At 41.2% G+C, this 21,002-nt stretch overlaps 1 protein-coding gene across 1 annotated transcript in view; it reads right to left on the minus strand.

Annotated features, from left to right (window-relative positions):
* Positions 1–21,002, minus strand: part of LOC126187336 (transient receptor potential cation channel subfamily V member 5) — a gene marked incomplete at its 3' end in the record, with an annotated part of 212,325 nt that overhangs the window by 5,777 nt on the left and 185,546 nt on the right. The window contains exons 14-15 of the mRNA XM_049928398.1: positions 10,259–10,671; positions 3,943–4,200 (exon numbers count right to left, since the gene is read on the minus strand). Of these exons, the coding sequence (XP_049784355.1) occupies positions 3,943–4,200; positions 10,259–10,671 (671 nt within the window). The remainder of the gene's footprint in view (positions 1–3,942; positions 4,201–10,258; positions 10,672–21,002) is intronic.

Genomic DNA, 21,002 nt, shown 5'->3' on the forward strand with positions numbered 1-21,002 from the left:
GTCGGTAGAACACCTGCCCGCGAAAGGCAAAGGTCCGGCACACAGATTTAGCCTGCCAGGAAGTTTCATATCAGCGCACACTCCGCTGCAGAGTGAAGATCTCATTCGGGGAACAGAAATTACCGGAAAAAGTTAGTTGCATGGGAACTGGGCCTCCGAGAACAGAACCTTGGATTGAGAGAGTGACGAAATCAAATAATCGTAACTACAAGCGAACATTTAACAAGGAAATGTATAGTTAGCACAACTTGTTGTGTAGGTGCAGCGTAAGGATATCCGATTTTCCACCCGGACGTAAATTAGTGAACTAATACATCTGTTAGGCATCTTGTACATTTGTCGGAAAAAATGGAAAAGAACGACAACTCCCATTTACATAAAAATGCGAAATGGAGAGTTGTGAAAGCTTACACATTATTTCGTTATTGCTCTAAACTCTTCTTAATTATGTACAAAACAAGAAAATTCCACAAAAACAATTCTTTCTCTTGTCAGATACGTTATGCATCTTATTATTATTATTATTATTACTGTTGTTATTATTACTGACAGTGGCTGTAGTAGTATAAACTTGCCGATAAGCATACTGTTATATATCAGATGCTATGAATTTCACACTCTCAAATTTATCTGAATCTAAAAATTAGTGAGCATCCAGAATGTACACTCACGAGCCGCCACTACTAATTGCTATTATTCTGAATAATTATCGTTTTTGTAGAGATGGATTCCACACAGGTGGTTGGAAATGTTATAACAATGACTGCTATTTTACGTTCTGTGGGATGATGAAAAGTATTGCTATTGTGACCTCCGTGGCGATGAATTTCCTTTAAATTTAAGAATTGTCTTTGGCATCTGCATGGAAAACAGCTAATCCCAAGAAAGTACTGTCTTTATATATTAAGTTTTCAGATGTAGTTGAATGTTTTTGCATATTGTTCTGATGTCCAGACCTGATGTACTTAACGCTTTAGCGAACAAGTTCAACTGCACTGTTGTAAGATGGATGAAAATATTGTAGTAATGTACATAACGTTGTCTTAACCCAAGTAGTTTCCGTCGTATTCGCGTTAAGTGTTACCTTTACAATCCGATTAGACTACTGAACATTGTCATGTCCTACTTCCAGTTCGATATATCGCCTTTTATTATGTATTTGCGAATGTGTGTCATGGACGTTTACTTATTGGTTAACAATACCAAGTGATAAAATTTGTCACTATTTAGAAACTGGTTATTTTTGCTACAAGTACGTCCTCTGTTGTTCTTTTTGGAGTAATTATTTTGGCTTTTTTCATTTCAGTACAACTAAACAAGAGTTGGTTATTGGAACGTTGGTGCAACCTGATTTATGAAATTTGGTAACTTTCCAGTTTAAGCATCGATGGAGTTATTATTGGTCAGGGTTTCACACAAATGCTATCCTTAACATCTTTGCACAACTGTATTCCTTATCAGTATGCTGTCTCTGTGACACCTATCAATACTCATACATTACTTGCAAAACCCATCGAGAACTGTGTGAAATGTTACGTAAAAACAGTTTATGGCGCTATTCCAGATGTGAATCAGTCTCCTTACTTTATTTTCAGCACACGTATGTGATTTCGAACTACATGGAGGTTGCAAATACATATATCTTTAGAGGTAGAGAGTTTAAATTTCGGGTTCATCGAGTTCACTAGAGCAGGGTCACTGGTCTTGTTAAGTTGGGCAAGGATGGAAGAAGTAATAGACCATGAACCATCCCACTATTCGTATGGTGTGAAGCGATTTAAGGAGATCACAGATAAAAACCAGATGATCGAACGACGACTTGAACTCCACTCAAATCGAGTTAAGAAACAGTTCACTGCTTTGCCCATTGATATGCAAGATAATGGCTCCGACTAATTGTAGCACAGAATTAACTGTGTCCACCATGTTGCACTTCCCTTTCCAAAACAATGTACTGCTCAAGGTCTCGGTCCTGATACAGGATAGACATATTTGATATGAATCACTTCAGACAAGTCCTCCAACACAGTCACGGTCGAGTAATAGCCTTACTCTCCATCAACCAAGTTACAATGACTTCGATCTCATCAATACATTAAAATCTAAAATTAGTTATTTTCATTATGTCACTTAGTGTTTTGCCAGCATTTCGTGAACATAAACCAAAATTTCCCGCTACTTACAGTCAGGGAAATTAAACCATTCTAAAATAGTGGACTTCTCCGTCATTACTACCACTGTGAATAGCTCACGTATTTCTGTCATTACGTCTTCTTCTCGAAAATGATCGAATTACCTTATCTGCTCTGAACAATGAGGACTGGAGCTCTGTGCACAGACTTAAATGTGTTACTCAGAACCGTTGAATACTGCTTTTGATGTAAGGAACAATTAAATTTCAGGACCATATTGCCTAATTGCCTAAATACTTTTTATATGTGTTACATGTGGATGTACGAAATCATTTACTCAGTTGAATTCCACAGCATCCAACAGACATTTTTACCAGTATATTGAGTGCATTGGTACACAATCTTGTTGATGGAACATAATATACTTCCGGATAAATTAAATATAACTGTCGATACAACATTTGTACAACTTTTTGCCCCAGGTCTTTGGTCTAGTGCCATTAGAGGTGCGGATAAGCAGACGTGGTATCGGTATACGTTAAACGTAGTGTCAAGGATGAACTTAACATGCATTATGGTGCAACATCATTTGGTCATGACAGTTTTGTTCAGTGACTATCTCGATCACAACGTTTGATGTCAATGAGTTTATTTTTACGAGGAAAAGTAATGAACCTCAATCATAAGACTCTAGTTGACGATTACTAGTGCATGGTTCCTAGGATCGAGATAGCTCATGAAGAAGTGTGCGAGTTCACTGTTAACATGCTTGTACAGTTGATGGCAGTAAGTGATGCTACATAAGGGAATAACTGAAAACTTAAATATGGAATTTGGACGCCAGTCTCCGGGAATCAAGTCCGTCTCTTAACACACCGCGGCCCCACTACGTAGTTCACGAAAATGTCAGTTTCTTCCTTTCTATTATTGGGTTTAATCACTGCTAACAGTGCTGAGGAAATTTCAGGTAATATATGTGAAGATGTTCAGTTTAACAGGAGTTTTATCTTACGAAGTGACAAGTCACCTGTTGGTGACTTACCAATAACAGGTCGATCTGCAATCCTAGCTAAACGAGTGCAAGAGTGAGACAACACTTTATGAAAAGTCAGAACAAATAATGTGTTCGGTTCTTGTGGTATTCGGAAGACAAATAGGTCTGTACATGATGTCTTGTACAAACATTTCCTATTTATTGTACAAAAAGTGGAAGCAGTTCGATCTTTGGTAGCCAATGGCGCCACACTTAGATGCGACCTCCCAGTCACAATGTTATCTTGTACTAAGGACAATTGCTGCTATTTCAAATGTCTACTTTTTTCTGGCAAAGGAAAACTTTATGTAGCGGATGTACTTGATATATCGTAGTCTTTGCGTAGATTTATTCTGTCTGTTGGCTAATACAGTGATTGGCCTGAAGTCCTGCTTCGTGTTATGAAGTGTATTGTTTTATTTCCTTGTCGTATATTAATCCTGGCTGGTTATGCAATACTCTGAAGAGAGTTTTGTCTTCATTACCCCTCACTTCCTCTCCCAGTCATATTTGTAGCCAATACAAATAATATTTGCAATCGCTCTAAATTAAGAACCATCATGGACCAGATGACTTCTAATAAGTTAACAATATCAAACCACTTTGCAGACGTCAGTGAACAACCCCTCAAAATCAACTAGTAGAGTTCATGTTCAGCCTGTATTACTGATAGGATTATTTTTATATGGAAAGTCTTTCTAGTTTACTCGTTCCACTTTGGAATCGCTGTTTAGTGCTTTATGGCGACAGAGTTTATGTTTCTGTCGTTAGATTCACCTCCAAATTCGTCGCTGTCACTGGGCTCGAGGCTGGGGGCGGAGGCGTTGGCGGCCTCGAGCGCGTGCAGGCGCCTGGCGCAGCAGTAGCGGTGCTGCTCGGCGGGCGGCACCATCTGGGCGTCCAGCTGCTGCTGGTACGCCAGCTGCGCGATCACCGCCAGCTGCGGGTCATCGCTGGGCAGCACCTCAGACAGCACCACCAGCTGCTGCATCGCGTCGCCTTCCCACGGAGGCGGCGCGTCGATGCTGCTGCTACCTGCAATCACAAGCGACAGTTCCCGGTTGGTGCTGGCATACCAGCTGTGCAGCTGTCATCAGCGGGGTGTCTCCAGGAAGCAGCTCTACAGACCACACCACAAATGCTGTACCATTCGTCCTCCCACGTTGCTGCTGTGCTCGCCCTGTTTTCACTTACCTTCCCCAGCTACTTTTCTCATTATGTACCAGATACCACACTGAAAAAAGGTCACACTAACTACCTGACAATAAGCGTGTACCACAGATGAGACGGATTCCACGTCAAAATGAGTCCAAACGCCTCATGCTTTGTAACCACCAATAAAATAAATTCATAAATCTTCCAGTCAATCATGTAACACCCAAAGGCCCTGTTTCCTCTATATTCCCATTCTTCATTTTCACACCTAATACACCTAAAGCACTTTATCCTTTCCACCTCCTTCAATGTCAGACTTTAACCTAACTCTTCAGAACTAATATCACCCCAACTACAATTCAACTAGTTTATTCCCTGACGCAATCAAAGACCTTTAAAACAAACCATTCCAGAATCTATGCAATAGGACAAACCACCTGTACCTTGTTCCCCATGACTTCTACCTTATAATTTATAATAGTGCTATCCAATTAACTAACGAAGTAGATTACTCTAACTACACCTCGATCTTAAACTCACATGGAAGCATCCAATAAAAGCCAAGAATCGATTCAAATTATTAAAACTAAACTGGCCGAACATTTGGAATATATCTGGCTACCATGCCTCACAGCTATAAAGCCCTTATCTGTCTTATACTTTCCTATGCCAACATCGACTTACTTATAACTGCAACGAACTTCCATAACTCCCTCCAAACCCTCAAATACAAGTTTCTCTGTCTTGCTTTCTATATCCACACACCCATCGCAGAAACAATATTCACCAACCCCATTGTTTTCTACCTAACATTCACTGTTAGTACTCTGCCACCGCAAAAGGCATACAAATATCCAGAAACTGTATCTGCAAACACTCTGGTAATAAAAGTTCAAAGACTTCCAACACAAGACCATGAAATCTGGCTCATCATCTACCCCCATCATTAGGTCTAACATACGCTCCATCCTTACCCACATAAGAGCTCTCATATGCTTTCATTTCCTTTCCTTTCCACCTTATTGGCCTAAAGTTCTTCCTGCCGCAAAATACTACATCTATTACAGACCCCTACGGCTAACTCTAACCCATTATATCTAAGCACACATTCCAAGCCTGCTGAGCCCACACGTTAATCGACAGAATGATATTCCCTCTCCTAAAACTACTTTATACGAGTTGTTTGCCAATATCTGCTGATTCTGGTACTCTGCTGTATCTATATCACACAATATCTGAACGTGATGCGCAAAACCATCTTCACACTTTCTTGGAGTGGAGTTACGTACAACTTCCATCACAAAACTACTAAAATTGTTCTAAAATCTGTCTTCCCAACAAAATATAAATCATGCTATTTCTTCTCCACGTTAGCGTTTCTGGTCTCAATGTTCCATTCTTAAACATGGCACTTATCACCCCATCATCAAAATCCCCCTGACTCTGATACCTCCATATGAAACTGCCACTGCACTTCTGCAGCTCACACTATCTTCCAAATTATTTAGCTCAATACTCGTTTATGCTCCAAGTCCTTCACAGTTGCTGTGCAGGTACAACTCATAAAATCAACAATGTGCTACCCAACTCCACTGCATTCTTTATTCGGGTAATTTAATATCATCAGACATCAGTACTAAAAAACACAAATAACATAACTTATTTAACATGTAAATAGTACTAGTACATTCATTTACATTTTAATTAATAATCATTTAATAATAATAATCTTCAACAGACCCAGGGGCTATGGGTGGACAACGAACTGCAGTCATCCTCCCCCAATGTCGTCACTGGACATCAGTTTAGAGGTGTACGATCTTCCGATCGCTATTGCCAGTTATAAAAGGAGAGCTTGTATGCCTTCGAAGCTTGGGTGCTGTGCAGCTTTGAAGTATCTTACGAGATGAAAGTCATTTTTGACACATAAGTGTCGGCGAAACCTGCTTGTATTAATTTTCTTCTATTTATTCAAATCTTTGTTGGCGAAACATTTTCTGTCATTACCGCCTATCATCTGTGAATAATCATATATATATATATATAGTCACACAGCACAGATAGATTCTATATCGCCTTCAGGTAGCTCCCTACTTGTACACGCAAAGCTGAGTGCGTATTGTTACAGCCGTTCAATCTAAGGGAAGTCCTTCACACTACCAGGAATCGAACTTGGGCCTCCGTATGGCACTTAAGCCGACCGTTCAGCTACAGAGACTGACCCAAGCGCATACATACAGCCGAAATTTCTCAAAGTCTGGAAACTGTAACAATGGTATGAATGAGACAAAATTAAAAAACGTGAGCAACTGAAAAGCACTTTCAGGCATTTTGACTTCTTTATGAACTGAGTGTATGTGGTAGTGTTGAGCCCTTACCAGAAAAATGGCATCCGAGGAAGCGTGGCTAGTTTCGTGAGTCCCGTTGAGATCCTACATGGCACAATGTGTGGCCCCTCTGAACCTACCGATTCCATATTTAATGACAGCCCCAATAACATGTGAGCAGCACCATCGCGGAATGATGAACCGCAGTCTCGACAGTGAACAGTCTTGCTTCTGTCGAATTCCGACATGTGCTGACGGACGTTTCTCTTTCTTACACGTGGCATGACACGATCTTACAACGAACCAACATTCGAATGAGATATCTGAATGAGAAACCCACTATTTAATATCCCCCTACGTACACAATGATAATGCCAGCTACTACACTCGGTTGCGTTGAATTGCTAATTACTTGCATATCCAGAATTTGTACATCTCATTCTAATTTAATGAGTGTAAGATGCCACCTTCATGGTGTGACAATTTTAATCGCCAGTATTGTGCATGAGAAATTATAAGATTCCAACACTCGCTGCTAACAAAAAACATCTGTTTTTCCTTTATTGTATTTTCACTTCTTCACTCGTTAGTGGCTGCTCAATAGAGGTAAGAGCTTCTTAGCAATGGTACAGTCTAACACTGCAGCCGGAAGAATACTAAAATACAGAAATCATTTTAATATATTCAAAAAGTTGACTTTTTAAAAAATCATTGAAAGGTTTCTTAAATTGATATTAACAGCAATTAATACCACCTTAACACCATTTCTTCAAGTAACGATGTATTAGATAATTTGACTCATATGAAATTGAGAACATTTTTATTGGAAATCAGTAACCAGTCACAATTTTCTTTCAAATTACAATAAAATCATGAGATAGCTTACATGTTCTTTCTTGGTTAAAACTCCATGGTGAATATTTTTGCACATGTGTTGCCCTAAGTTAAAAAGAACTTAACTGTTTGAATTTTACATCTATTTTACATACTTACATCTGATCATTGTATTTAAAACAAGCAGATAAAACATAATCTGCTGATGTACTTCTATGAGCTAGAGAGGAAAGATCTGTGCGAGGAGAATATAAGTCGCACTAGTGGAAGTTGAGTTTTTTGATGATGAAAGGCGGAGGGGTGTCGTAATGGAGTGAGTGGAACAGTATGTCATGGTGAGTGTAACGTAAGATGATTGTTGCTAGGAAAATGTGGGCTCTGGGGGGTCACTGCATGTAATTCTAGGCCTCAGAACACCTGGAATATACAAAATACCGAGTGCGTGTGAGCAGTTTTACGTCTGTCAGACATCCCGTACTATTGAACAGCGCCGCGAAGACCCTGAAAGATGTTTCCGCCTACGTTCTCTCGAAAAACCAGCTGTAGCGGAACATGCTCTGAGAAAAGGACTACGAATTTCATTCCACGAAACTTCTTTATTAAACGGACCAACGGCTTCACGGATAGCATGAGAAACGAAGCGATGGTGATAAAAATATCGTACAACACCTCAATAGCTGAGAACGACCAGGGATCCTGTAATTGGAGAGCTGAAGCGGGCGCGGCGGGCGCCCCACCAAAACATTAACATTTATGATGTGGGATCAAGCAACGGTGACGTCAATGGCAAAGAAGTGGCTACAAAGGAATGGCAGCAGCTTCCAGACTACAGTCAACCAATTGACTATGGCAGAGCAGATCTCTACCGAAAGCTCTTGAGTAATTAGCCACTTGACACGGTTTGAAACCTGAGAATATTTTATTAATGAATATCGTCGTGGGACATTCATTCATATATAAACCTAATGGGACTGTACGAGGTGATGTTACTAAAGGTTTTAGTCGGTTTGAGAAAAATTATAGTTATTGATGCTTTGTTCAACTCAGTGTAGTAATCAGGATAGATTTGTAGCAGACTGCAGGGATTTCTATGCAGAAAGTGCATTCATTTAGATGTTGTGACAAGGATCAGGGTGCGTTTTTTTGAAGTATTTGTTTAAGAGATGTGCTGTAGTCAACATTCCCTGTCATTCTTCCTCAGGTGCTACATTAGTTACGTTACTATGTTGATAAGAATACATATAATCCGTAATTGGCCGGCCGGTGTGGCCGAGCAGTTCTAGGCGCTTCAGTCTGGAAAAGCGCGACCGCTACGGTCGCAGATTTGAATCCTGCCTCGGTCATGGATGTGTGTGATATCCTTAGCTTAGTTAGGTTTAAGTAGTCCTAAGTTCTAGGGGACTGATGACCTCAGATGTTAAGTCCCATAGTGCTCAGAGCCATTTGATTTGAATCCGGACTTTACAAGTGAATCTGAAATTTATTTTCAACTAAACATCTAAGGTTTTTTGGATAAGGCATAATCAGTGGTTTTTATATGTTTTCTCCTACACGGGAGCCAATGTGCATGTGAAAAGAATGAGGAACCACTGATGACGTGTAACACGAACAGATAAAATATGTTTGATTAAAAGCAAACTAAACATTCAGTTGCAAAAGACAGTTAATATTCATTCTTATCTAGTTATTCTTATCTAAATAATAAACATTACTGATTTGCTGTTATTGGTGTGGCTAGCTCTGTTTGTGTTTTATTGTGCAACTACTTAAATTTTGTATCAGTGGATGGGACAGAGATATCTGCACGTTCATAGACTTTCGAGTATAGAATAGTCGAAATGACTCATCAGAAATTGCGAAAATGCTCGAGAGAAAAGAATGGAAAGTGAGTATCTTCCTGAGGTTGTTGGGTAGAGGGAGGAGATAGCAAGGGGTGGAATTAGTGCCAATAAGACACTGAAATTCTTAGAGGACGTTATGGGCTGTGTTTCGTACACTTTGGTACATATTTGGCAACAAACTCGTCCTTTTTTGCTGCGTTAAGTATACTTGTGATACATTTTTGGCTATCAGTGTGTGAAATCTCAGTAGTGAGCAGAGACTGTAGAGGGAGCGTGGATCAGTCAGGATTAAATTACCTGAAATTTGGGTGATTATGAGAAGCAGTAAAATCTGTTTGCATGAAGTAAGGAGGGAAAGGAGATTAAAATTTAACTTCCTGTTAACGATGACGTCATTAGAGATGGAGAACAATCTCGGATTGGAGAAGGATTGGCAATCAAACCAGGGCTAGCTGGACAGGTAACTGAACAACTGTTCTCCTGTACGCAAATCCAATGTCTTACCACTGCGCTACCCTGTCCAGTTTGCAGAAATGAGGTGATCTGGTCGATAATGAAGGGTGTTGGAACTTAAGCGCTTGGTTTCATTTATGTGTACCTATGGAATACCTGAAGGCATTTCATCTGATGAGGCGGTAGTCTTGGATAACTATTTCGTGGGCGTTCGGAATGAGTTGTGGACATTCAGTGGTGTGAATAGAATAGTGTGTATGACAGTATATGGTAAATTTCACTTCGGTGAAGGGTTCACATAATAAACCAATTTCTTTGTGCTGGGTTCTACAGCTGGTAGGAATTTGTCGATGTTTAAAACTACAATTCCTTTGTGGCAATACACCTAACGAGATTAGGAGATGCTAGGACAAGATCAGATGTGGACTAAAGAGTCGTATTGTTTTAGCGTTGACCGACGACTTATCTCGAGACGACACTTACGGTGTGGTGGAGGAATGACCCATCCGATGGGAGGTGTCTGCACGGCGTTCGCGGCAGGTGCGAAGGCGGCGGCGGCGGCAGCTGCACTGGAGACGATGCTGGCTGCAGCTGGCAGCGCCGCGGCCGGAGGCGCTGCTGCGCCGGCAGCTGCTCCACCGGCTGCGGCTGAGGACAGCGGCGCGGCCACGCCGAGGGCTCTGCCGAAGGCGGGCGGCACGGCGGGGGCTGTGGGCGCGGCGGGCGGCGCCTGTGCCGCGGGGGCGGGCACGAGGCTGGGGGCGGAGCCGGGGGTGGAGGGAGGCCCGCCGCTCAGGTCCAGGTCCAGGTCGTGCTGGAACGCTATTACCTCCAGCGCCTCCTTCAGTGCGTTGCCCTGGCTGTCCATCGCAGCCTCCACCTCTGCCGGATCCGGCCTGCAAATCGGGATACGGATAATAGTTTTCATCAAAGATATGGGAGAAAATACAAAGTAGTTTAATGTGTTTTACAATTTGAGAATATCAGTATCGTTAGATGGGCTGATATGAGCTTAAATTGTGTTAAAACTACATGATAACCCACACACATGGAGAGAATAGTCGAAAGTCCCCATGAAGCTTCACACACATCTAGCTGAAGCAGATTTTTCATTTCAAACATTCGCGCCCGTCTTTTACGTCGTTGGTAGCTTTTGGAATTGTACGTGGTCTAAGATATGTTTGCCTATAACTACATTCAAATTCGCAAGCGAAGGGTACTTCTGGAACCACTGTCATATTCTCGGTTTTCTATTTATTTACAAATGACATGCGGGGAGAACGACTGTCTATAAACATTGATCATTTCGCGGAACATATCTGAGAGGCAGTAATATGGATCGCACGCTCTCGGAATGTCAACTGTAAACCTCTTCGTCATATACAATGCCTCTCTCGCAGCGTTTGCCACTGCAGTTTGTTGGTATCTCCGTAACAGTCTCGTGCTTACTAAAGGATCGCGGGACGAAATGAGTAGCTCTTCTAATAATCCAACCCGGTAAGGGTCCCAGAATGATGAGCAGAACTCAAGAACAAGTCTTACGAGTGTTTTGTAAGCTACTTCTTTAGTGGATAAATTATATTTCCTTAATATTCTTCCATATTATCTCAGTTTGGCTTATGATCTGCTTACATTAGTTTTATTTGATCATTCCAGTTTACGTGAACCCAAATGGCTGCTGATATGCATCCAACAGTTCTTACTGTCTCCAGCAGTTTAGTGCCAGCACTGCAATGGGTGTCTTCGACTATTTATGTGCAATACGTTACATTCCCCCCCCCCCCCCCCCCCATGACCCACGGACCTTGCCGTTGGTGGGGAGGCTCGCGTGCCTCAGCGATACAGATAGCCGTACCGTAGGTGGATCCAAAACGGAAAACGGAGAGGTATCTGTTGAGAGGCCAGACAAACGTGTGGTTCCTGAAGAGGGGCAGCAGCCTTTTCAATAGTTGCAGGGTAAACAGTCTGCATAATTGATTGATCTGGCCTTGTAACACTAACTAAAACTGCCTTGCTGTTGTGGTACTGCAAACGGCTAAAAGCAAGGGGAAACTACAGCCGTAATTTTTCCCGAGGGCATGCAGCTTTACTGTATGATTAAATAATGATGGCATCCTCTTGCGTAAAATATTCCGGAGGTAAAATAGTCCCCCATTCAGATCTCCGGGTGGGGACTACTCAACAGGACGTCGTTATCAGGAGAAAGAAAAGTGGTGTTCTACGGATCGGAGCGTGTAATGTCAGATCCCTTAATCAGGCAGGTAGGTTAGAAAATATGAAAAGGGAAATGGATAGGTTAAAGTTAGATATAGTGGGAATTAGTGAAGTTCGGTGGCAGGAGGAACAAGACTTTTGGTCAGGTGAATAAAGGGTTATAAATACAAGATCAAATAGGGGTAATGAAGGAGTAGGTTTAATAATAAATAAAAACATAGGAATGCGAGTAAGCTACTACAAACAGCATAGTGAACGCATTATTGTGGCCAAGATAGACACGAAGCCCACGCCTACTACAGTAGTACAAGTTTATATGCCAACTAGCTCTGCAGATGATGAAGAAATCCATGAAATGTATCATGAGATAAAAGAAATTATTGAGTTAGTGAAGGGAGACAAAAATTTAATAGTCATGGGTGACTGGAATTCAGCAGTAGGAAAAGGAAGAGAAGGAAACGTAGTAGGAGAATATGGTTTAGTGCTAAGAAATCAAAGAGGAAGCCGCCTGGTAGAATTTTGCACAGAGCATAACTTAATCATAGCTAACACTTGGTTCAAGAATCATGAAAGAAGGTTGTATACATGGAAGAACCCTGGATATCCTAGAAGGTATCAGATAGATTATATAATGATAAGACAGAGATTTAGGAACCAGGTTTTAAATTGTAAGACATTTCCAGGAGCAAATGTGGACTCTGACCACATTCTATTGGTTATGAACTGTAGATTAAAACTGAAGAAACTGCAAAAAGGTGGACGTTTAAGGAGATGGGACCTGAATAAACTGAAAGAACCAGAGGTTGTACAGAGTTTCAGGGAGAGCATAACGGAACAATTGACAGAAATGGGGGAAAGAAATACAGTAGAAGAAGAATGGGTAGCTTTGAGGGATAAAATAGTGAAGGCAGCAGAGGATCAAGTAGGTAAAAAGACGAGGGCTAGTAGAAATCCTTGGGTAACAGCAGAGATACTGAATTTAATTGATGAAAGGAGAAAATAAAAAAATGCAGAAAATGAAGCAGGCAAAAAGGAATACAAACGTCTCAAAAATGAGATCGACAGGAAGTGCAAAATGGCTAAGCAGGGATGGCTAGAGGATAAATGTAAGGATGTAGAGGCTTATCTCAGTAAGATAGATACTGCCTACAGGAAAATTAAAGAGACCTTTGGAGAAAAGACAACCACTTGCATGAATATCAAGAGCTCAGATGGAAACCCAGTTCTAAGCAAAGAAGGGAAAGCAGAAAGGTGGAAGGAGTATATGGAGGATCTATACAGGGGCGAAGTTCTTGAGGACAATATTACGGAAATGGAAGAGGATATAGATGAAGATGAAATGGAAGATATGATACTGCGTGAAGAGTTTGACACAGCACTGAAAGACCTAAGTCGAATCAAGGCCCCGGGAGAAGACAACATTCCATTAGAACTACTGACAGCCTTGGGAGAGCCAGTCCTGACAAAACTCTACCATCTGGTGAGCAAGATGTATGAGACAGGCGAAATTCCCTCAGACTTCAAGAAGGATATAATAATTCCAATCCCAAAGAAAGCAGGTGTTGTTAGATGTGAAAATTACCGAACTATCAGTTTAATAAGTCACAGCTGCAAAACACTAACGCGAATTCTTTACAGACGAATGGAAAAACTGGTAGAAGCCGACCTCGGAGCAGATCAGTTTGGATTCCGTAGAAGTGTTGGAACACGTGAGGCAATACTGACCCTACAACTTATCTTAGAAGAAAGATTAAGGAAAGGCAAACCTACGTTTCTAGCATTTGCAGACTTAGAGAAAGCTTTTGACAATGTTGATTGGAATACCTTTCAAATTCTGAAGGTGGCAGGGGTAAAATACAGGGAGCGAAAGGCTATTTACAATTTGTACAGAAACCAGATGGCAGTTATAAGAGTCGAGGGACATGAAAGGGAAGCAGTGTTTGGGAAGGGTGTGTGACAGGGTTGTAGCCTCTCCCCAATGCTATTCAATCTGTATATTGAGCAAGCAGTAAAGGAAACAAAAGAAAAGTTCGGAGTAGGCATTAAAATCCATGGAGAAGAAATAAAAACTTTGAGGTTCGCCGATGACATTGTAATTCTGTCAGAGACAGCAAAGGACTTGGAAGAGCAGTTGAACGGAATGGACAGTGTCTTGAAAGAAGGGTATAAGATGAACATCAACAAAAGCAAAACGTGGATAATGGAATGTAGTCGAATTAAGTCGGGTGATGCTGAGAGAACTGGATCAGGAAATGAGACACTTAAAGTAGTAAAGGAGTTTTGCTATTTGGGGAGAAAAATAACTGATGATGGTCGAAGTAGAGAGGATATAAAATGTAGACTGGCAATGGCAAGTAAAGCGTTTCTGAAAAAGAGAAATTTGTTAACATCGAGTATAGATTTAAGTGTCAGGAAGTCGTTTCTGAAAGTATTTGTATGGAGTGTAGCCATGTATGGATGTGAAATATGGACGATAAATCGTTTAAACAAGAAGAGAACAGAAGCTTTCGAAAGGTGGTGCTACAGAAGAATTCTGAAGATTAGATGGGTAGATCACATAACTAACGAGGAGGTATTGAATAGAATTGGGGAGAAGAGGAGTTTGTTGCACAACTTGACTAGAAGAAGGGATCGGTTTGTAGGACATGTTCTGAGGCATGAAGGGATCACCAATTTAGTACTGGAGGGCAGCGTGGAGGGCAAAAATCGTAGAGGGAGACCAAGAGATGAATACACTAAGCAGATTCAGAAGGATGTAGGCTGCCGTAGGTACTGGGAGATGAAGAAGCTTGCACAGTATAGAGTAGCATGGAGAGCTGCATCAAACCAGTCTCAGGACTGAAGACCACAACAACAACAATGTTACATTTATTTGGGTTTAGGGTGAATTGCCAGTTGCTACTCCAATCTCTGCTCCTCCTCAGCTTTTCTTACATTTTTTGCTATCTTCTAGCGTTGAAACCGGCTATAGACGAGGCCTGCTGACCGCACGGACTGTCTCGTACTCACGCCTCAGCAGTAGGCAACCTGCAGACTCAACGGCGAGTAATGGATGCCGAAGATGACAGGTGGGGAGGGGAGGAGGTATCGGAACATGGCTGCTCAGCATGAGAAACTGTTGTCAACGAGTCTGTCCCACGGCCGCTAATGTTAGTTCTAGGCAGATATATCACTTCACGGTGGTTTGTTAATGCTTTCGTGGCCAGTTTTTTTCCCTAAGACTGTTGCATTAATGAGAAACGACAATGAAATGAGAGTTGCATCTCTTCTAATTGATGAGACGGAGGACATAGTACAGCTAAGAACAAAAAATAAGATTTGTTACGATTGATACTGCCTTGAGGAGAATGTCGTTTACGTACAAAGTCTAACTTAACTTGATATTGTGATTATTTCATTCCCATGTTAAACTTAGGAACAATGGACGTCAATGAATATAACTTATTTTGTTTTTCACTAAGGCAGCAATTTATGGTACCGGCTTCTGAACACAGTTTCAAAGGTAAACTTTTAAGTTGAGCGCTGTCGGTGAGTTTTGTGCGTAGATTTCTTTCTTTTCGCTGCGGAAAAGATTGCATGCTCAATTGTGTAGGACCAAACATCGACGTGATCGTGGCTGCAAACTTGTGAAGTCGTGGAAAAGTGTGTCGATGAAAATTTTTATGCTAGTCTACAAGATTTATTTTATTATGAAACTTGTCACACAACTGTCTGTCACATTGCAGATCTGTAAGTTGTAACTGTAGCTAAGCATTCTGCACTGACGTATTACAAATTGATATTGGTGTGTATGACCCTCGTTCTGAAGTTCCTAACGCAGCCACAACGCTGCTTTTTATCGATTTTAAAAGAGCTACTTCCTACTTTAAGCACTGCGTCATCAAATATACAGTGTATTTGGGTATAAATGGTTCAAATGGCTCTAAGCACTATGGGACTTAACATGTGAGGTCATCAGTTCCCTAAACATGAACTACTTAAACGTAACTAACCTAAGGACATCATACACATCCATGACCGAGGCAGGATTCGAAACTGCGACCGCAATAGCACCGCGGTTTCGGACTGAAGCGCCTGGAACCGCTCGACCACAGCGACCCGCAGGTGTTTGGGGAGGAAAGGTCAATATTTTACACAGTGATAGAATAAGTAATTCTGAACAAAAAAAGTTATATGAACATAGGTCCGCAAATGCTTCGTTAGGGAAATATGGGTATTGAAAAGAACTTTAATTCTGCAAAATTCATGAGCACAACGTGAACATATACGCAATACAACTGGCCGTAACGTGATTTTCTTGAAAACAATGTCACAGAGAAGTACAGTTATGCTACCAATTTTTACATAATGTTCATTTCTGTTGCATTTAGTACATAATGCATTACAACATGCATGTTACATGTATTCAGTTGAAAAAGGCGTAGGCCGGCTTGGGTGGCCGAGCGGTTCTAGGCGCTACAGTCTGGAACCGCACGACCGCTACTGTCGCAGATTCGAATCCTACCTCGCGCATGGATGTGTGTGATGTCCTTAGGTTAGTTAGGTTTAAGTAGTTGTAAGTTCTAGGGGACTGATGACCTCAGAACTTGAGTCCCATAGTGCTCAGAGCCATTTGAAGCTAGCGTTTCATACCCTGCTCGAGAGATTTTGTCAGGGGCTATGGGGTTGCGTGGTTGCATTTTACTACGTTTACTTCTTCAAGACGTGAATACTTCGAACACTTTACTGGTAAACCTGGTTGAAACAGCCAAACTATTTCTTCATATTCACGTATTTTCAGCAGTATAGATAGTGTCGCCACCTTAAAATTTTCGAGGATCGTCCAGTGTTTGCGTTATTTACTTCATTTAACACCAAGACCCATAATTAGTCTAACTCCTCATCATTTGCTATGGAAGTTGTTCCCATGCCCTTTTTCATTTCTGTGGTCGCTCTGTATCGGAGCGTAGTAACAATTAGTTCTGGGCACAACATTACTGTTACTCGGGAAAACTACTCTCCACCTAACCACAGAGCACTTGCTGTGAGCACCAATGTGCTTGAGTGAGACCGACAGTGGCTCCAGCGGATGGAGTGGTAAGGCACTGGCATCATTACAGACACGGCGGCGATTCATATACCCGTCCAGCTACCCAGATTTAGGTTTTTTTAATGATTACCATGGACCATTTAAGGTAATCGACAAGACGTTTCTTGGAAAGAGTACAGCTAATTTCTTTCTACATCCTTCCTTAATCCGAGCTTGTTTTCTGTCTATAAGGATCTCATTATCGATGCAACGTTAAACTCTAATGATCGGCGCCGATTATCTCTGTAACAGCAGTTAAATGAGCTACCGTGCAACGGATCACTGACTAGTTAGAAGACTGACAACAACTAGTGAACATTTAAAATTATTCCCTCTCCATAATCTGGATACCACAATCACGCATATGTTCTTCTGCCTACTGCACGTCACTGAGTACAAATACCAGTAAGGACAGAGAAATACCACCACTATATGTTGTAAGCTTAGAATCATGTGATGGGAATAGGATTTATTATTAATAGGAAGGTAGGGCAGACAGTGAGTTACTGTGAATATTTCAGTGATGGAATTGTTATCATCAGATTCAATAGCAAACCAACGCCGACAACAATACTCGATGTAGCCTATACAAGCCGACATCGCAAGCAAAAGATGAAGAGATTAAGAAAATATGTGAGGATATCGAAATTTTGATTCAGTATGCAAAGGGATATGACAATGTAATAGACATGGGGGTTAGAATGCAGTTGCAGGAGAAGGATTTACAGGAAAATATGAGTTTGTAATTAGGAAAGCGAAGGGGAAAGGTCTGCAGTAAATTTCAGCTATTAATAGCGAATATTTTGTTCAAGACTCGCGGGAGGAGAAATCGTTCTTGGAAAAGTCCCAGAGACACTGGAAGATTCCAGCTGGATTACATCATGGTCAGATAGAGATTCTGAAATCAACTGTCGGGTTGTAAGGCGTGCCTAGTAGCAGATATAGACTCATATTACAACATACTAATGATGAAGAATAAATTGAAGTTTATGAGATCGTCCGGAAGAACCAGTGTGGAAGGAAGTGGGGTACTGAAGTACTGAGAAACGATGAGATGCGTTTGAAGGTTGATAAAGATGTGGATACTGTAATAGGATATACCACAGAAGGCAGTTCAGTTGAAAAGGAGTTGGAATCTCTAAAACGAGCAGTAATACATACAGGACAGAGAAACATAGCTACAAGGAAGACAACTGCGCAGAAACCTTGGATGATAGAAGAAACACTTCAGTTGTTCCATGAAAGAAGTAAGTATAAAAATGTTCAGGGAAAGTTAGGAATATAGAAATATATATCACTTAGGAATGAAATATAGGAAGTGCACATGGGAGCGAAGGCGAAATGGCTGAAAGAAAGGTATGAACAAATCTAAAAAAATATGTGCTGATTCAGTAAATAGAAAATTCAAAAGAATCTTTGGTGAAATAAAAAGCAAGGAAGGCAACATTAAGAGTGCGATGGGACTCTGACTGTTAAGCGCTGACGAGAGAACAAATATGTCGAGAAACTAAAAGAGCAAATATATCGAGAAACTAAAATGAAAACCTCTGCGAGGGGGAGAACTTGTCTGATTACATGGTTGAAGAAGAAATGGTAGTCATTATGAAAGAAAAAGGGAATCAAGTATGATAATTAGTGTAATATAGCTTTGGGAGACATCGATTACATAAGGCCGAAGGGGTGGATAACATCCCATCGGAATTTCTAAAACTGGTGGGGCATCTAGAAGAGCGTAGCATTCCAAAGGATTGGAAAAGGGAACAGGTCATCCCCGTTTTCAAGAAGGGACGTCGAACAGATGTGCAGAACTAGAGACCCATATCTCTAACGTCGATCAGTTGTAGAATTTTGGAACACATATTTTGTTCGAGTATAATGACTTTTCTGGAGACTAGAAATCTACTCTGTAGGAATCAGCATGGGTTTCGAAAAAGACGGTTGTGTGAAACCCAGCTCGCGCTATTCGTCCACGAGACTCAGAGGGCCATAGACACGGGTTCACAGGTAGATGCCGTGTTTCTTGACTTCCGCGGGGGTTCGATACAGTTCCCCACAGTCGTTTAATGAACAAAATAAGAGCATATGGACTATCAGACCAATTGTGTGACTGGATTGAAGAGTTCCTAGATAACAGAAGGCAGCATGTCATTCTCAATGGAGATAAGTCTTCCGAAGTAAGAGTGATTTCAGGTGTGCAGCAGGGGACAGCCATAGGACCGTTGCTATTCACAATATACATAAATGACCTTGTGGATGACATCGGAAGTTCACTGAGGCTTTTTGCAGATGATGCTGTGGTGTATCGAGAGGTTGTAACAACGGAAAATTGTACTGAAATGCAGGAGGATCTGCAGCGAATTGCCGCATGGTGCAGGGAATGGCAATTGAATCTTAATGTAGATAAGTGTAATGTGCTGCGAATACATAGAAAGATAGATCCCTTATCATTTAGCTACAAAATAGCAGGTCAGCAACTGGAAGCAGTTAATTCCATAAATTATCTGGGAGTACGCATTAGGAGTGATTTAAAATGGAATGATCATATAAAGTTGATCGTCGGTAAAGCAGATGCCAGACTGAGATTCATTGGAAGAATCCTAAGGAAATGCAATCCGAAAACAAAGCAAGTAGGTTACAGTACGATTGTTCGCCCACTGCTTGAATACTGCTCAGCAGTGTGGGATCCGTACCAGATAGGGTTGATAGAAGAGATAGAGAAGATCCAACGGAGAGCAGCGCGCTTCGTTACAGGATCATTTAGTAATCGCGAAAGCGTTACGGAGATGATAGATAAACTCCAGTGGAAGACTCTGCAGGAGAGACGCTCAGTAGCTTGGTACGGGCTTTTGTTAAAGTTTCGAGAACATACCTTCACCGAAGAGTCAAGCAGTATATTGATCCCTCCTACGTATATCTCGCGAAGAGACCATGAGGATAAAAACAGAGAGATTAGAGCCCACACAGAGGCATACCGACAATCCTTCTTTCCACGAACAATACGAGACTGGAATAGAAGGGAGAACCGATAGAGGTACTCAGGGTACCCTCCGCCACGCACCGTCAGGTGGCTTGCGGAGTATGTATGTAGATGTAGATGTAGATGTAGATGTAGAAGTATGTTAATATCAAACATAGGGCTTAATTTGAGGAAGAAATTTCTGTGAATGTGCGTTTGGAAACAGCAGGTATGGTAGTGAATCCTTGTCGAAAGAAGTATGTTAATATCAAACATAGGGCTTAATTTGAGGAAGAAATTTATGCGAATGTGCGTTTGGAGAACAGCAGGTATGGATAACTGGAATATCGAAGCGTTTCAGATGTGTTGAAAAGTGGGTAGACTGATAAGGAGGTAATGAAGAATTCTATGCAGAATCGTCGAAGAAAGGGATATATGGAAAACACTGACAAGAAGTAGAGACAGGATGGTTGAGTATCTGTTACGGCATCAGGGAGTAACTTCCATGGTACTAGAGCGTGCTGCCGAGAGTGAAAACTATAGAAGAAGACAGAGATTGGAATACATCCAACAAATAATTGAGGATGATGGGGACAAGAGTTACTCTGAGATAAAGAGGTTAGCAAACCAGTCACAATAATGATGTCTTTAAAAAAGTGGAAAAAGGTCATTTGGATTGACGAGTTACGGTATACATGCCGATGGTAGCGTGTAAGTACGTAAAAAAAACAAAAAAAAACACGATACTATGTATCCTGTGTGCCATTAAGACCGCGGTGATGGAGATTCTCTCTAGATACTCTCTTACAGGACATGTTTACGTTGGCTGAAATTCAGTTCTACTACATGTGCAGCTGCCTCAAACTACAGACATATGAAGGAAGCTTGCGTTGATCCATGTCTTTATGTCTTACAGTATCCTGCAGGCAAGGCATTTCACCATCACATCGTTATAAAATTGTGTAAGAATGTAGAATGAAATTTTCACT

Source organism: Schistocerca cancellata, chromosome 1 (genome assembly GCF_023864275.1).
Source record: "Schistocerca cancellata isolate TAMUIC-IGC-003103 chromosome 1, iqSchCanc2.1, whole genome shotgun sequence".
NCBI classification, from domain to species: domain Eukaryota; kingdom Metazoa; phylum Arthropoda; class Insecta; order Orthoptera; family Acrididae; genus Schistocerca; species Schistocerca cancellata.